At 39.8% G+C, this 18,863-nt stretch overlaps 1 protein-coding gene across 6 annotated transcripts in view; it reads left to right on the top strand.

The window, feature by feature from the left end:
* GNA13 (G protein subunit alpha 13) overlaps positions 1-18,863 on the top strand; it is a 57,276-nt gene that overhangs the window by 17,370 nt on the left and 21,043 nt on the right. For 5 of the 6 annotated variants that reach the window (XR_014820909.1, XR_014820908.1, XR_014820907.1 and 2 more), the window contains exon 3: positions 14,752-14,802. Coding sequence is in view for 3 of the 6 variants with exons in the window: in XM_084983891.1 (XP_084840017.1) it covers positions 14,752-14,802 (51 nt within the window). In the remaining 3 variants the exon portion in view is untranslated. Of the gene's footprint in view, positions 1-14,751; positions 14,803-16,331; positions 16,450-18,863 lie in introns of those variants that run through there. The other variant, XM_084983892.1, reaches the window with a different exon arrangement.

Here is an 18,863-nt window from a genome sequence, read left to right as displayed (position 1 = left end):
AATTTATATTTAGTTTTTCAGGGAATAAGATTTTTTTTCCCCCTCTTGATGGTCACACTCGTGGTGTGTGGAAGTTCTTGGGACAGAGACTGAATCCAAGCTGCAGCTGCAACCTGTGCTTCAGCTGTGGCACCACTGGGTCCCCTTTAATCCAGTGAGTGCTTGGTGCCAGGGATTGAACTCATGCCTCTGCAGTGAGCTGCTGCAGTTGGATTCTTAACCCACAGTGCCGTAGTGGGAAGTCCTCAGGGAATAAGATTTTACGAAGAAATGCTGATTGTCATGCCGAAGCCTATATTTTAAAGAAGGGACAGTAGTTCTTACAAGGTTTTGAAAATAATTGACACTTTCTTAAGAAAATAGAACAAGCATCTGTAAATCCTTATTAGACATATGGCTAGGCTTTTTTGCCATCTCTCCAGAGTGAAAATAAAGTCCTTCTGGAGTTCTCGTCATGGCTCAGTGGTTAACGAACCTGACTATCCATGAAATACAGATTCAGTCTCTGGCCTCGCTCAGTGGGTTAAGGATCCAGCATTGCCGTGAGCTGTGGTGTAGGCCAGCAGCTACAGCTCTGATTTGACCCCTAGCCTGAGAATCTCCACAGGCCTCAGGTGCACCACTAAAAAGACAAAAAAAAAAAAAAAGAAAGAAAGAAAGAAAAGAAAATGAAATAAAGTCCTTTTTTGTGACATCTGTAGTAAACTATGAAACTGCATTTATATTTTGTGTTATATGTAAATTGGAATTGGGTGACACTATGGGAATACTCTTTGAAAACTAAGGTCATTAGCCTTAAATCATTTTGGTGATAAGTCTAATTAGAAAACTTGATATAAAAAGGAACTTATTAATTTGTGAGCAGTGACAAGAAAAGGGCAGTTTACAAAATAAAGCACTAACTTCTTTCAAAAAATCTGTTATTTCTAATGCTGTGTACTAGTTTGTTTTTATAGCTTATATGCGAGGAAAATCTGAAAACTGTTGAAATTAGAAGTGTCTTTTTTGAAATTCTGTTCAGGCTATTATAAACTATCTTAGTCTGGAAGGGTATTTAATTTGAAAAAGTATTTTCAAAAGTCTGGGTGGTTTATAACTGACCAATTTTGGCTCTTTGGGGAGTTTTTTTGTTTGTTTATTTTTTTTTTGGTCTTTTTGCTGTTTCTTGGGCCCCTCCCGTGGCATATGGAGGTTCCCAGGCTAGGGGTCCAATCGGAGCGGTAGCCGCCAGCCTACGCCAGAGCCACAGCAACGCGGGATCTGAGCCGTGTCTGCAACCTACACCACAGCTCACGGCAACGCCGAACCATCAACCCACTGAGCAAGGGCAGGGATCGAACCCGCCACCTCATGGTTCCTAGTCGGATTCATTAACCACTGCGCCACGACGGGAACTCCTTTTTGGGGAGTTTTGAGTGATGCACATAGAAAATGCGAGCGAGAAATTGTCTAAAGTGCATTCAGTTGGCGTCTTCTTAATTTTGACCTGTGTACGGAGCAAAGGAAAATAGCTTATATATTTCTTAGAATATAAGTAAATACTGTGTTTCTCTTTGTGAACCAAAAAATAGTCATGAGTGGTAGTACTTTTAAGTATACCTTAATGATAAAAATGACAATATTACCCTTATATTAAGTATCTCCTGTGGTCATATGAATACCTTAAGATGTTTTTTCCAGGAGTTCTCGTCATGGCGCAGCAGAAACGAATCTGACTAGGAACCACCAGGTTGCGGGTTTGATCCCTGGCCTTGCTCAGTGGATTAAGGATCCAGCGTTGCCGTGAGCTGTTGTGTAGGTCACAGACCCGGCTTGGATCTGGCATGGCTGTGGCTGTGGCTGTGGCCGGTGGCTACAGCTCCGATTGGACCACTAGGCTGGGAACCTCCATATGCTTCGAGTGCGGCCCTAAAAAGGACAAAAAAGACCAAAAAAAAAAAAGTTTTTTCCAGAGAAAAATGAATAATGTCATTTTTTTTAAAAAGTAGGTCATCTCAAAGATAAGAATAAAATTAGGTCCACTGTGAAGACCAGGCAAAGTGGGTGTTGGAAGGGCACTTAAATGAAAGCAGAAGTGAAGCTGTTCCATGGCAGAAGCCCTGAGACCCAGGAGGAGAATTTTGTGCCTACCCTGTGTGTGAAGCTAGCGAACCTCTTATCATTTCAGCCACATCTTTAGATTGAAATGAAGAGTATGATTCATTAACCAGCTTTAATCCCAAATATTTCCATTTGGTACCTTATTTATATTTGGCATTTGATTTTTGCTGTAAACCTTATATGTAGGTAAAGACGGAAAGACAGGTTATAGAGTCTATTCATAGAATTTTTAAAGGCTTCTTATTTATACGTGGCTTCACCAGAATTTTTTTTTTTTTTTTGTCTTTTTTGTTGTTGTTGTTGTTGCTATTTCTTGGGCCGCTCCCGCGGCATATGGAGGTTCCCAGGCTAGGGGCTGAATTGGAGCCGTAGCCACCGGCCTACGCCAGAGGCACAGCAATGCAGGATCCGAGCCGCGTCTGCAACCTACACCACAGCTCACAGCAACGCCGGATCGTTAACCCACTGAGCAAGGGCAGGGACCGAACCCGCAACCTCATGGTTCCTAGTCGGATTCGTTAACCACTGCGCCACGACGGGAACTCCTTCACCAGAATATTTGCAGGGATGAAATTACCAGTGTATTACAAGTACGAGTTAGTGATTTAAAAAAAAAAAATCCTTCTAGGTCACTTTTAAAGGCAAGTTAGTAAGTTTCCTTTTGAGTAAGTTTCTTCAAACGTATGCTTAATGAAGCCTGCCTAATGAATATTCAGAAAACATTTCTACCTGGCTTAGTCTGGGGATTATAAAACTGAAGAAAATTAAAAGCGTATTATAGGTACACAAAAACCTTACTGTGAAAATAGAGGCAATCCCATATGGCAGTATAACTCACGGTTGTGCTCAAAGGAATAAACAGAATTGTAATTTTCTCTTATCTCCTGATTCTTTTTCCTCTTTGAAACATTCCACATTTGCAAATGGAAGGACTTAATATGCGTGGCAAGTGTGTGAACCACTTTAAATGGTTGGACTTAGCTATTTTAGAATACAGACTTCTATTTTGTAATTTATTAGTATTTCAGGAAGCATCTTGCTGTTTATAGTACTTGGCTAGTAGTGGTTTGTTCTCTATATAAAGGGAAACTGGATATTAACCGAGTTATGCCATCATTTTCAGAATCACATGTATACTTAAATTTCAAAAGAAAATTTATCACTGTTTAATTATCTTGGTAATGTTGATTTTCTTTGAATTTTAATATTTTTTGTATTATGATGTTTACTCTTTAGAACTATTTTAGGTAATGCTAATCTCATAATTAAAAGGGCCTCCACACATACAGTTTACTTCACTTATTTTTTGCTAATTGACTTATTTTTTTCGTAGTAAATTCTCTGCCATTTATAGACATACCTAATCAGCCTGCAGCTAAATTCCAGACATTTTACAAGATTAAGCAATGGTAGTTCATTTTAGTAGCAAACTAAAATCCAGTGCATTGCTTAGAGTTTGCATTTGATTTAATTTTATTAGCTCTTTTCATTCCAGATAAAAAGGTAAGTAGCTCCTTATTAAGCACTTTGAATTGTTTCATTTACCTATCATGCAAAGTTTAGGTGTCTGTTGCTGAAGCAAATTCATTTTGTAAGTTTAATTGTGGTTTTAAGTCCTTTAGAGTCCTATTGCTAAAGTGTAAGTAGCAGTTCTTTTTTTTTTTTTTTTTTTTTTTGCTTTTTAGGGTCACACACATGGCATGTGGAAGTTCCCAGAGGCTAGGGGTCAAATCAGAGATACAGCTGCTGGCCTATGCCACAGCCAACAGCAACGTCAGATCCAAGCCACATCTTCGACCTACACCAGAGCTCAGGGCAATGCCACATCCTTAACCCATTGAGCAAAGCCAGGGATCGAACTCACCTCCTCATGGATACTCAGATTCTTTTTTGTTTTGTTTAAGTTTGTTTTGTTTTTTGTTTTTGTTCTTTTGGGGCTGCACCTGCTGCATATGGAAGTTCCCAGGCTAGGGGTCGAATCAGAGTTACAGCTGCCAATTACCTACACCCCAGCTCATGGCAAAGCCAGATCCTTAACCCACTGAGCAAGGCCAGGGATCAAACCCACACCCTCATGGTTGTTAGTTGGATCTGTTTCCACTGCGCCACAAATGGGAACTCCCTAGCCAGATTCATAATCCGCTGAGCCACAGCTGGAACTTCCAGCAGTTCTAATCATTGTTCTCATTTGTGCTTTTTTAGCTGCTTAACCAGTGTTACAGCTAGAGTACCACGTTCATTAAATTTTAACCACGAAGGTCTCTGGGCGTTAGTTTTAGATGCTATGGACTCTGGTAGACATTTAAAAATAGACCCTTAGGGCATTCCCTTTGTGGCGCAGCAGAAACGAATCCAACTAGTATCCATGAGGATTCGGGTTTGATCCGTAGCCTTGCTCAGTGGGTTAAGGATCCGGCGTTGCTGTGAGCTATGGTGTGGGTTGCTGATGTGGCTCATATCCTCTGTTGTGGTGGGCTGTGGTGTAGGGCGGCAGCTGTAGCTCCAACTAGACCCCTAGCCTGGGAACCTCCATACGCCACGGGTTCGGCCCTAAAAAAAAAAAAAAAGAAAAGAAAAAAGGCCCTAGGAATATGAGGAGGGGGGGCGGCTAGAAAAGTAGGAAATAAAGCATATCTAAATCACCAAATCAGTTTTGAAAAAGAAAAAGCTCCATTTGAAGACTTATTCCTGCTGTTTATGTCCCAATTCAGGTATGTCAAAGGAAGGCCTGATGCTTTTCTGTGGGATCTAGTTGAACTCAAGTAAATGTTACTTGAAATCTACTTTTGTAATAAGATAAAACTAAATAAGTTTCTAACCTAGTTTCTTAATATTCCTGGCATTTTTACAAGGCTTTAAAAAAGAAATTCTAGCTGACTTGGTGTAGTCAATATCCAAAGGTAAAATTAATAGGAAATCTAATTTAGAAGGAGCTGAACTGATGCTGGGGCTGGCTACATTAGAATTACTTCTCTTGGATCTTGTTAAAATTTTGATTTAGTAGATTCGTGCTGGGTCTGGGAATCCTTATTTTTAACACGCATGTAAGGTGCACTGCCAAGGTTAAGAACCATTGATCTAGAACAGGAGTCAGAAAATTGTTTCTGCAGAGGGCTCGGTAGTGTGATATTTCAGACTTCTTATGCCAAGAGACAAAAGTCAAGGGCGTTTCCTAGGTATTTATGCAACAAAAGAATATTCAAATTTCCATAGTTTTTTTTAATTGATGAAATTCAAAATGTAATAATAAAATTGTATACAGTGTATTGTAGTACACAGGTTTACTAAGGGGAAGAATTTAGGTTTACTAAGGGGAATTTAGGTTTATTAAGGGGAAGAATTTAGAAGGGGGTAACGTTTTGCTTAAGTGGGGTTCAAAGTTTTAATGTTCCCTGTTAGCAAAATCAGTTGCAAATATTCACCCGTTAATGATAGTTTTTGGTGAGATTTTTCACACACTTTGCATATGCCAAATGAGCATGTGATTTTAATTGAACGTAGACATTGCTTGGAAGACATTTGTAGAATTCCATTAGATTCTTGTAGACGTTTGCCTCTTGGCATGTCATTTATTTGCATTGCAGGTATACCATTTCCAATCGAAGGTTAGGTGGAAGCTCCTGATTGCACAGTTAAATGGATTTAAGTATGGACCTTTTTTTTTTGCACTTGCATGATGGTCTGAAAGATGTTGCTGAGCACTAGTTTGATTTTAGAAGTAGATAGCTGCCGCAAATTTTGAGTGAAAATGGAGGCCCACTGTTTCAACTTCGGACAGCAAAGAAAGTGTATAAAGCAGCTGAACATTGCTTATGATTCAGATAATTCTCGTTGTCAAAATGATTTTACCATGGTGTAAGGTTTGCAAAAAAACTGTTTTGCCTTGTTTGGGGTTGAATTTATTAAGAAATGTAATGAAGTCTTCCCTACAACTGATTTTGAAATGCCCTTCAGTGTTCTGTGTTAGTAGTTGAAGGTGGTTCTTGTTTGGAAAAAATTCAGTTTCATCCATTAGTTTAAAAAAATCTCAGTAAGAATATATCTCTGTTAAGCCATCAAGCTGTGTAATAGGACAAGACAGCCTGTTCAGTTCTGTTTCTGACAAAAATTCATGGAACCGATGATGCTCAAGCCCATGAGAGTGAATTAAATTCACCCTGAACAGTACTGGTTCAGTAACACACTGTGGATTCATATATTTCCTGCAGTTGCTACTGGTGAGTAATACATAGTGTGATCGTTTTCACAATCTTTGTAAATGTGTCCCTTTTCTGTTCCTCACATATTTTTACCACCATCAGTTGTAATTCACATTAGCATATTCCAATTCAAGTTGTACTAATAGAGTGTTTTCTCAGCTTCTTTGAAAATGTTCTCATCTGTAGTTCTTCCACACAAACTGTTCATACAGGCTAATTCTTTAGTCTCTGCACACTTGGCATTGATCCCTTAAGTAAACAACTACTGAGCAGTCCCTGGTAGTCCTTGCTTGGCTAACAAATAAGAAGCTCTTGGAAACTTGTTGGCTAGCAGTTGCAGTCTCGTTTTCATTTTTTCCTTTTGTGAAGAAATTCTGTGATGAACTATTCTATTTAAAATTGTGTAACTTTTCTGACTTGCTTTTCTGTAAGCTGGGATTATTTTGCAGAGTGCTTAGTCTGGTGGTGTTGATGTACACATATACTTTTAGTACAGCTGTAGGGTCATTGCATGATAAACACAGTGCTTTGCCACCTCGTTTGATGTCAGAATCATCCACATTCTGCTGTGCCTTGAAAGCGCAACACATAAAAGTTCTCTTTTTTGCTTCTTGTTTTGGTGGATGGGCACTAGTAATTAAAAAAAAAAAAAAGGCATGGTATTGCAGTACTGATGACACTTGAAACATTTTCAAGTTTTAACTGTGTCTGGGCAGTTTGTGGTTGCAAAGAGAAGAGAGCGCCACATGCACCGTGATGCCTGCTCTCCTGGCTGCTGTGGCCGGGAGGCAGCCATAGACAGAAGGCACATAAACAGATGAGCACAGCTCTGCTCCAGTGCAGCTTCATGGGCCACACAAGATGGGCAGAGGGCTGTGTTTGGCCTGCTGGTCACCTTTGGCCGACGCTTGGTCTCAAGTGTGTAAAATACGTAAAAGAAAGAATCCAGCGGCTCTCACCTAACCTTTCCTTCGGCCACGATGTGATGCACTACCGCTGTGGTACTTGCCTGTGCTTCTCCTGTAGTTCTGTGAGGTGGATCATTTTTAAAGCTCCTGTTACATATTGCCAAGTTGCTTTCTAGAATGTGTATGCCCTGCTTTTTAAACATCTGTATTTGATCCTTATCACTACAGACTTTAAAAATTTAGATAAGACTTTGAGGCTAACACCTCTACTCGATTGTACCTCTGTTGAGTAAGTAGAGTTGTCCCCTTCCTGTTGCTATAAAGCTGCCAGTGTTTGGGTATGTTCTTCTAAAAAAGCAGGTGATTTCTTCTAGTGTGTCTTTTGGCCATCTAGCTTAAATGCCACATCCTTTTAAACTAGTACATCCTAAATTCTGTTCTGTATATACTTTAGCCATTCAGAAGAGAATGTTGAATAAATCTGCCAGTTGTTTGGTAACTGGGCAAATAAACTGCCAGGTCTCCCTGTAACCACACATTTGCTTAATAGAAGTTACTTTCTAATTTGTGTTCTCAGTTTTTCTACTAACTTCAAACTCAGGGCCCCCACCCATTTTGTCTCTGCAAGCAAAGAATCTCTATAACACAAGACTCTTGTAAATGGGGACAACATTGAGGCCATTCCTAGTTGAGACACAGCTTAGTGAAGCTGACACAAAATATGGTTCATAGAGCTAATAGCATTTTTGAATTCAAAGGAACACTGGAGCTAATTCATTTCATCTATCATTTTATTTTATTCTTGAGTTAAATTCACCAGGTTCCCTGGCTTTGTTGATAGCAGAGCAAATCTTGTGACTAGAACTAGAACCTAGATCCGCTGGCTGCTCTGCCATTTTTTTGGCAAACCCAGATAGCCAAAGGCTAAAGAAATACTGCAAGATTTTCAGAGTGCCGTGCTGCTTTGTACCATTCAGGCTTACTACAATACATTACCTAGAGGGTGGTCTCAGTATTTCAAACAAAGAAGAAAGAACTAAGGGATAACGTAAGACATCTTAAATTTTTAAAGTCCTAAGTGTGAAATAGCTTTTCTTTGAAATTTTATTCCCTTCAGTAGCATAAAACATACTGAGGAAAGTTATAATGGAGCTTCAAGTCATAACCAACAAAGAGTGAGTCTTAAACCCATGATATTTCTTGTCCGATACATGAAATTATTTACTTTTGTATTAGGCAGGAGACTAAGCAACATAACTTGAATAATGAGTCACAACAAAAGTGAATTTAAGATTAATAGGCATGTAGATATAAGGAAAGGAGAAGTTAAGTTTAAATCAGTTGTACAAACTGAAATTGTTGCTTAGGGCAGAACTTTGGTGATTATCCATTGAACCACGGAACTTCCTCTTTTACTGACAGTTAAATTGAGGCCTGGAGAAGTTTAGAGACTTGCCAGATCCCGTAGTTCCAGCAAAAGGACTATAATTCACCTTCACGTGAAGATCAGACAACTGGGAGGCTTTGGATCCCTTCTGAAACGGTTAGAGAAAAGTGTGTGAGGGAGTCTTCCCCTAGTAAATCACGCTTCACCCCACGCTTGGAGAGGCCGAGAGGAGGCTGCCAGGTGCCAGTTACTGAGCTAGGTATCGGATTTGCATAAAGGCACTAAAGCTCAAACAAAAGGCCGTGTCAGAAGCTCTTGGTTACTGAGAACAGAGATAGCAGTATTCATTTTCTGTGTCCTTCATGGTTCAGTTGCAAATAAGACACATTTTGTTTTTTTCAATTTGGAATTTTGTTGTTGTTGTTAGACTGTAAAAAGCCTTTTCTCTTGTTTTGCTTTGTTTTCCAGGTCTTTAAAGCTACTGTAAGAAATTTCTCCTAAATTTTACCTAATTCAGAAAAGTATTCATCCTTTTGTAACAGATGTGTGTTCACATATGCACGTGTATGTTTGTGTGTGTGTGCTTAAAATTGTTTTGTTTCAGAATAGGTTTATTTGGGGGAGCTTGATCTTTTAACAATAAGAGGCTTCAGTTTATAGCCACATGCATTGGAAGATTTTTAAGATTATTCTTATATCTCCCACATTCAGTTTTCTCACTAATAGAAAGATCAGTGGTATCACCTATGATAAAAAATGATGAGTTAACAACATCGTTTTTGTTTTGTTTTGTTTTGTTTTGGGGCAGGGGTGAGTACTTGGCATGTGGAAGTTCCCAGGCCAAGGATCGAACACAAGCCACAGCAGTGACAATTCTGAATCCTTAACCACTAGGCCACCAAGGGACTTCCACCATGGGTCTTTTTGTTTGTTTGTTTATTTTGACTCGGGAGTTATTTTAAACCAAAATGTCTTTTTCAAGTGTTTAAGTCCTTGAATAGATACTGGCCGAGTGTTAGGGGAGAAAGTATGGTTGGTTGGTGGTAGGGCACCTTATTTAGGACTTAAAATTTAGAGATAATCCACACACTCAGCTGTGTAAAAATGAATCAGTAGTTTTATTTAGATTTTATACAGTTTCAAGTGCACAGAGGACCTTGTAAATTATACTCATGAAACTTTCTTCAGTAGAAATTGAAACTTAATAATAGCAGCACATGCATATTTCTATGATATTATTTTTTTATTTTGGTGTGATTCTGAATTCCTAATAAACAAAGAAATGTAGTAATTTGAACCCAAAAGATCTAAGATCCTCTCTTAGGGAATGAAGTTAAATCAGGAAGCTTCAGTGAAAAGAACTTGTAAAATTTTTTATATCTGTAATACCAAAATAAGAATAAAGAGGAAGGATTTTTTTCCTTTTTTTTTTTTTTTTGAAATATAGTTACTCATAGAAGTGCAGAGTTACCTTGTCCAAATTTTAAATAGCTAAAATCAAAGCATATGTAATGCAAACCTATTCTTATTATAAATCCTGAAGTCCACATTTGTTAATGGAATTAGGAAATTTTTTTGGATTATGATAAATAATGCATGTACTGTTTATTATGCAATAGCCATAGTTTTTTGCAACAAAACATTTGACTAGTTTCACAAGTAGGAGAAATAGAAAGAGCCTCACATCCATTCAGGTTTTGCTGCCAAAAGTGTTGGGGCCAAGTTTACCAAAAAAGGGTTGTTGTGGTCCTTAGCTTTGTGATCTGCTACTTTAATTTAGCACTTAATGATACAAATATTTCATATGTAGCAATTATATAAAAATAGTTATCTGATGACTCACAATGTTATGTTAGTGTGCTAAAATTTATTAACTCATTCCCGAAATAAGTGGAAAAATGAATTTCCAAATTTTACTGTCATAGCAGTACTAAGTAAAATATCATTTTGCTTATGGTGAATAAATTCCTTAGAATGTGCAAAAGTTCATTAAAAGCTTTATAAAGTATACTGCACATAACTTTCTAAAAAAGTTGCTGTGAATTTGCAAGGTCGCTAGAATGAGTATACCAATTTCCTGATACCCTCAGAAATGATGGGCTGGATGTGAACATTTATTTTTTTTTAAGGGGGAGGGGGCTTGCTGCTTTAGCTAGTATGTTCATCTTAGGATTACTTTAACCTTCATTTATTTGACCATTAGCTAAGATAAACAGCAATATTAATTGAAATAAATTTTGGGGTAGTTGAACCTTTATTGTTGATATGGATATGGAACATGTCATTTCCCCTTTGCTCTGAGGTCCCTAAGATGATAAGCATCAGTCAGTAAGCATCAGTCAGCACTGAGGCCCCAGCACATACATTCTGGGGCCTCAGAAAGTTTGCAGTTCAGCTTATTATAGAAGCATCTGTAAAACTCTCTTGTATGATCTTGGCTTAGCTTATCTTCATCATAGTTTTACTGTTAATGTACTCAGTAGTTTAACTGTTGGGTAGGAGAGAATCAGAACCTTGTGGCAGAGAGTGTAAGCATCTCAGAAATATTGGATCCGAAGTTCCCTGGTGGAGCAGTGGGCTAAGGATTTGGTGTTGTCACTGCTGTGGCATGGGTTCAGTCCTGGCCCAAGAACTTCCACAGGTGTGGATCAAAAAAAAAAAAAAAATGTATATATATATATATGATCACTCTGCCTTAGTAATTCTTCTGAGATCACTAATTCAAGAGCCATAAAGCTATACTAAAACTATTTACGTAACATTATTGTTTAAATATTAAAAATTAAAGGGGAGAAGTAACTCAAATATCCAACATTAGATTGGTGGTTTTATTTAACTTTTTTTTTTTTTTTTTTGGTCTTTTTAGGGCCACACCCATGGCATGTGGATGTTCCCAGGCTAGGGGTCAAATTGGAGCTGCAGCTGCAGGTCTACACCACAGCCAGAACAACGCCAGATCCGGGCCATGTCTGCGACCTACACCATAGTTCATGGCAATGCTGGATCCTTAACCCACTGAGCGGGGCCAGGTGTGGAGCCCACATCCTTATGGATACTAGTCAGGTTTGTTACAGCTGAGCCACAAAGGAGCTCCTTATTTAACTTTTTAGCATATAAATACTAGGGATTATTTCGACCATTAAATTTACTTAAAGTTACAAATGTGAAAAATCAGGATGCAGACTTGTCTAAAATACGCAAAAGTGATTTGAAGGAAATAGCCTGAAATGTTATGTGTTATCTCTGAGTGGTGGAATTAATAATTATTGCCTCTCTCCTTTGTTCCTTTTTCTAATTTTCAAGATTTCTGCAGTGTATTTCTAAAATCGAGAAAAGTCAATAAATGCAGCATGACATTACCAAGTCAAAAAATAACTTTGAAATGTTTTTAATTTTACTTAAGGTGTTTAACATTATGTAAGTATTCAGTAATGAGCATTACTAAAAGGCTGACAGTTTTGCTAGTCTTTCTACCTTTTATCATGTTTGTCCGAGAGATGCTAATGTATATACTTCAGTGTAACAGAATTGGAAATACTCATTTGAATTTTGCTTTTTAAATACTTTAAATATGTAACTTCATTTGGGTTGTACAAGCAATTCTGTAGGTAAATACTGATTTTACTGAAAAGTTTAAGCCCAGATTCCCATTGGCCTCTTTGTGCTATCAAAAAGCAAAAATATTATGTTTTTCATTAAAATTGATGATGTAATTTAAACTATTCATACAGGCTTGACTGTATAATCTCTTCATTAACCCAGAATGAAGTTTTTTAAGCTTTTTCTTTTCCCTTCTCTTAAAAATCATCTTTAGATTCTCTAAGTACTGTACCAATATTCCAGGTCCAGAAAAAAGCAAAATCATCTACCACTGCTCACAATCATAAGCAGATCACAGCCAGACACGCCCCCACTGCCCCCGTCAAGCGCACACATCTGTGTATGTACTTGCTGTGATACACTCTCAGGAAGTACTTCTCAAAATGTGGTCTTGGACCACTGGAGATCCCAGGAACCCTGTAAAAGAAGTCTCATGTTCAACACTTTATCGTGCTACCAAATGTTAATTCCCTTCATCATGTTGACACTTGCTCTGATAGCACAGGGCAGCAGTGGCTGGACCTGCCAGTGCTTCAGCACAGATTGGGATATTGGTCCCAAACAAACTACTAGTTGTATTATTCTTCACTGCTCTGCCTTTGCAGTTTAACATGCGCACGCACGCAAACCCCAGTTTCACTTATGATTGTCCTTAATTAAGGAGCAAGAGTTGTTTTAAATCTCAGTTTAAACATCTCTCTAATATTCTCTGTGATGGAGTGGGAGGCACACTGAAAACACTCCTGTAGCCTACTGAAGCGGGACCATTGTCTCAAGGGAAAGCATTTTTTGCAGCTGGTTGTGTTGTGAACTGAACTAACTATATTTTTCATGGAACACCATTTTTACTTGAAAAAAACCAACCAGCTTATTCAGACTTGGGCATTTGACAGGTGGTTTTTTAGAAAATGAATGACGTTAGCCTGTCACTTTAAGGAGATAACAGTATTTGTTGCCAAAATTTGAGCTTTCAAGTGAAAAATCAAAATTTAGGAAAACTTGTATCTGCTCCCCACACAGTGAGCTTGTCAACTTCCCAAGCTTAAGGCTTCTGATGAGATCAGTATAATATTAATGAATATGATTTTCTTAATATTACGTGGTGAAACATGCTAATAACATTTGGAAGATCTGTATAACTTAGTTGCCTGCTGTGTTCCACATGACCAGTGCTTGATGTTACAGAATTGTGGGTTGGTAAAAGACCCATTCAAATTACGGAATAGACTAGTGAATTTTAGTGTCTGTAACAGAGCAAAAAGTTCGTTGGTAGGCTTTCCATCCCACAGGGAAGTCACTCTTAAGAAATTACCATTTGTCAAAATTCCGGGATAGAAATGAAAATATCTACAGTTACCTGAAAAGGTTATTAAAGTACTTCTTTTTCCAGTGAGCTTTTCTGTGTAAGGCCAGGTTTTCTTCATATGCTGCACCTAAAACAACCTGTAGGAGCTCAGTCCAGATGCAGAAGCAGAAGAAAAGAGTGTCTTGCTGTCTTGATTTTTTTTTAATGAATTAATAAATATAATATTTGTTAAGATGTCTCAGTTTAACTGCTTTACTTAAGTTTTACTTAAGGCAGATATGGATAGATAAAACTCACTTGAAGTCTCTTTGGGATCCTGAAGAACCTTAAGGTGTCTAAAGGGATCCAGAGACTAAAAATTTGCGAACTGCCTTCTGACCTCATGACTTAAAATGTGGTCCCAGAAATCACCTGAATCTCAGAAACTACATCCACCCCCAACCCCCATCAGAACCTCCATTCAAGCCAGATGTTCACACGATTCTCTTACACGTAAAAGAACACTGCCAGCAGGAACTCAGCTTTGGGCAAGAAGTGCCCGCGTTGTAGAAATCCAGCAGGAAAGTGAAAACGCCCACCAGGAGAGAGCGTCGGGAGACGCCGAGACTCAGAGCCCTCTTTCTCAGATGGTTCCCCTCTTTACCTGTCTGTCCTTTGTTCAAGTATTTCCTTTTAGGGGTGTCTTCTCATACAGTGTGGATGCTCAGAATTGCCTGAGGTCTAACAGAAATGACTCGGAAGATGCAGATTGACCAGATTACCTGTTACTGGGAGATTTTATTCAGTGTGCTCACCTCTCCTCTGGTTTTCTCCTTGTCTCTGAAGATAACTGCCATTGGTATAAACTTAAGATAGAAAAAGTAGACCAAAAAAGCCCCACCTGATTGTACGTTTATCTCAAAAGCAGTTTTCACCTTTTAGTTACATCTTCCTTTAATTACATGTTCCTTCCTTTAAATACATTAACATAAATAGTTATTAAAAGGCATGCATGTAATCCTGTCCTAATGGATGGTCACTTGTGTAAAGTCATTGCTTATGGAAAGACTTTTTGAAACTAACCAGGCTGTAGCACTTTGGCAGAGGCAGAGATGTTACACGTTTTTAGTGGGGTTAGCTGTTCAGTCTGAAATTGGTGACTAAACAAAGTATGTTTGGATTAAGTGTACAGCCAGACAGTTTCCTATAAACTGTTGTAACAAAGTCTTCCATTTCTGAGCCCTAATAACTATTTTTTCTTCTTGTTTTTAGGGTGAATCCGTAAAATATTTCCTGGATAACTTGGATAAACTTGGAGAACCAGTAAGTTTTTAAACTGAGTGTTTATGTTTATTGGCATTTGAAAGCAGTGGTCAGGACTGGGAAATTTAGAAAAAATACGCATTGTTTCCTTTTCCCTAGTGGCAGTATTCTGACTGCCTGATTCATTTTTCATCTCTTTACTGTCCTCATCTCTGGCCTGCCCTGTCCACTGTTTCACGAAAGTAAAACTGTTTACAGAAAGAAGTTTATGTTTGACAATGAGATGGCGCATTAACTAGTAGATGGCACACCTTCTTTGGCTTCTTTTGCCTTTTTTTTGTAAGCGGAAACAGAGCACAGTGGGTTGATTGATTTCAAAACTCTTCAGCAAACGGTATTTGCCTATTTTGGACCCCTGTGTGTTGAGTTCCAGTGTAGGCGGGCGAGGCTAGGTCCTCACGGCTGCTGAGGGGGCTCCGTGATGTAGGAGGAGTCAGCCTGGAAAGGAGTTTGATTGTCCTGCAGTGTATCCCTCAGGCAGCAGCTCTCAGCTGGCACTGTGGCTGGTGCCCGCTGCCCGGGCCACTGCAGGAGGACAGCTCTACTGTCTGTTGGCAGTACTGGACTCATGCAGAGACGTCATTGGGAGAAAGTTTTGTGCTGCTTGGAAAAAGTTTGAAAGCCGTTGTCTTAGAGTCATTGGTCACCTGCTAAATTTAGGTGTGTCTGTCGTATGCCTCTTCTTCAGCCAAATTTAGGCCTATGGGATCCTTGAGAGTTTTTTTTGTTTGTTTGTTTGTTTTGTCTTTTTGCTATTTCTTGGGCTGCTCCCGTGGCATATGGAGTTTCCCAGGCTAGGGGTCTAATCGGAGCTGTAGCTGCCAGCCTATGCCAGAGCCACAGCAACGTGGGATCCGAGCCGCGTCTGCAACCTACACCACAGCTCACGGCAACGCCGGATCCTTAACCCACTGAGCAAGGGCAGGGATCGAACCCGCAACCTCATGGTTCCTAACCATGATTCATTAACCACTGCACCACGACGGGAACTCCGTTCCTTGAGAGTTTTAACTTTAAAAATAAAACTGAAGGAAAACACAAAACGAAGCCTATTGCAAGTAGGAAAGTAGCTACTGATATCTGGGGCATGTGAAAAAGTACCTTCTTTTTGCTCTAGATGGATAAGTTTTGCATTTTCCTGTGGTTTTTTTTTTTTATATTTTGCTAAATTGCATCTGTTTTCGCTTAAGCCCGTATGTGTTTCTCCTGCCTGTTTCCTAGACACAGGTGTTCCAGAAGTTAGGAACTCCGTGTATGTCTGTTTTTATTCCCTCGATCCACATCAGTGAAACTTTGTATTAAGACCTATTTCATTGTCACTTTTCCATCTAGTCAGATTGTAAAATACATATATGCCAAACACATATACACATATATATGTTTGGCATATATGTGTATATATATATATATATGTACATATATGCCAAATGGAGAGAGGCTTTAGTAGGTAAACTAATTTGTTAAGAGATATTTCATGTTTTCAGATGCAAATAGTGCTGACTTGACCTGTTCTCAATTTGCCTTTTCAGACAGGCCTTCCTTGAGCACACCATCAAAGTATGTCCCCTCCTCTTGTTTTCACTATCAGCTCTTGCTTTCTTCACACTTGATCACTCTTATTACAGTTGGTTTATTCATTTATATATGAAGAGGTGAGTTCTTGATGCCTAGTGATAGTTGCCTGGCGCATAAAGTAGCTTTTGAGTGAATGACACTGAGACAACTCCAGTCAGTTTGATACTAGCTGCTTAGAGTCTTATGTCAAGAACAATTTTTCAGAGTTCCCGGTGTGGCTCAGTGCTGACAAACCTGACTAGCATCCATGAGGACGTGAGTTTGATCCCTGGCCTCGCCCAGTGGGTTAAGGATCCGGCATTGCCATGAGCTGTGGTGTAGATCACAGACACAGCTTAGATCTGGCGTTGCTGTGGCTGTGGCGTAGGCTGGCAGCTACTGCTCTGATTCGACTCCTAGTGGGGGAACTTCCGTATGCCAACAGGTGCGGCCCTAAAAAGACCAGAAAAAAGAACAATTTTGCAGCCACATCTGGGGGAAAAAAAGTGCTGTCATCAGTGGGTAGTTGTCAAGGAGAGGAAAATAAATCTGAGTGTGCAGCACATTGGCCACCCATTCTGTGCATGTCAGGTCACAGCATTGCATTTGCTTTTCCATCTCTAAGTACTAGGACCACTGAATCCCTGCTGTGTACCACGTCCCGTGACCCTTGAGAGATGGAACCACAGGAGTCAAGGACATGGGCTCTGCACCCAGACCATGAGGGTTCAATCCCAGTTCCATTAGAAGCTGGCCCTGTGACCTTAGGCCTCTCTAAACCTTAGTTTCTTTTTTAAAAAGTTTTATTTTGTAATGATTTTTATTTTTTCCATTATAGCTCGTTTACAGTTTTCTGCTGTACAGCAAGGTGACCCCGTCACACGCACATACATATGTACATGCTTTTTCTCGCATTATCCTCCATCAGGCTCCATCGTAAGTGACTAGATACAGTTCCCAGTGGTATACAGCAGGGTCTCATTGCGTATCCATTCCAGAGGCAGTAGTTTGCATCTGTTAACCCCAGACTCCCAGTCCATCCCACTCCTTCCCTCTCCCCCTTGTTACCCACAAGTCTGTTCTCCATGTCCATGATTTTCTTTTCTGTGGAAAGGTTCATTTGTGCCATATATTAGATTTCAGATATAAGCGATATCATATGGTATTTGTCTTTCTCTCTCTGACTTACTTCACTCAGTATGAGAGTCTCTAGTTCTATCCATGTTGCTGCAAATGGCATTATTTGGTTCATTTTGATGGCTGAGTCGTATTCCATTGTGTATATATACCACATCTTCCTAATCCAGTCATCTGTCGATGGACATTTGGGTTGTTTCCATTCTTGGCGATTGTGAATAGTACTGCAGTGAACATGCGGGTGCATGTGTCTTTTTCAAGAAAAGTTTTGTCCGGATATATGCCCAAGAGTGGGATGGCTGGGTCATGTGGTAGTTCTGTGTATAGTTTTCCAAGGTATCTCCATGCTGTTCTCCATAGTGGTTGTACAAAACCTTAGTTTCTTTATTCATATCTTGGGCATAGTAAGAGAACTGGCCTTGTAGGGTAGGGGGAGAGGACATGACTAAACCCCATGTCTTAAGTCTGCTCGGGCTGCCATAACAGAATACCATAGACTGGGTGGCTTAAGTGACAGTCACTTACTTGCAGTTTTTGAGGCTTCTAGTCCAAGATGAGGTTGCCGTCATAGTCAGTTTCTGGTGAGGACTCTTGCTGTCTTGTAGACGGTGGCTTTCTTGCTGTGTCTTCACATGGCTTCTGCACATACACATGGAAAAAGAGGGGGAGAGGTGTTCTACTCTTCTTTGAAGGCCCCCAAAACTATCTGATAAGGACACCACCCATAGGACTTCATTTAACCTTGGTTACCTCCACAAAGCCCTGTCCCCAAATACAGTCACATCGAAGGCAGAGCTTCAACATAGAGTTGGGGTGCATAGCACCCAAAAGGGTGTTCACATCAGTGCCTTGTGTGTAGTAGACACTCACTGTTCAGTGTTTTATTCTTTCATCTCCAAATGGAAGGAACTCATTCCAGCCATAGACAAAACTAGTGTACCTGAAACAGACAAAACTAGTGTACCTGAAACAGACAAAACTAGTGTACCTGAAACAGAGGACAGTCAGACGATCCCGATCGTGCAGACAGTGCTCGGTCATAGGATGGAGAGTCTTGGCGGGCAGTTGGAGGTAGCCCGCAGAGGATGTGAGCCTGAAGCTGCTGCCTGAGGACAGCTGGCATTTAGGAGCAGGGAGGCGCGGCTCTGCAAGGTGTGCACAGCTGGCTGTGTTTCATTTTAGGAGGCACATCTGTCTGACAAAGAATCCATGAAGTTCTTGGCTCTAACTTATAAAAACAGCATTCGCTTGGGTCTGGATGTGTTCATTGCTTGTTGCACCGTTGTGTGTTGTGTGTGACTGGACGTGTAATGGTATCAGGATGGGAGGCTCTGTGCAGCTCTCCGTGCTGTGGGAAGCCTGAGCCATGT

Source organism: Sus scrofa, chromosome 12 (genome assembly GCF_054392235.1).
Source record: "Sus scrofa isolate SSC_HxYL_T2T_F1_AM1 chromosome 12, Sscrofa_HxYL_maternal_Yorkshire_Landrace_v2.0, whole genome shotgun sequence".
NCBI classification, from domain to species: Eukaryota; Metazoa; Chordata; class Mammalia; order Artiodactyla; family Suidae; genus Sus; species Sus scrofa.
Note: the sequence above shows the minus strand (reverse complement) of the source record. Positions and strands in the feature narration are given on the sequence as shown.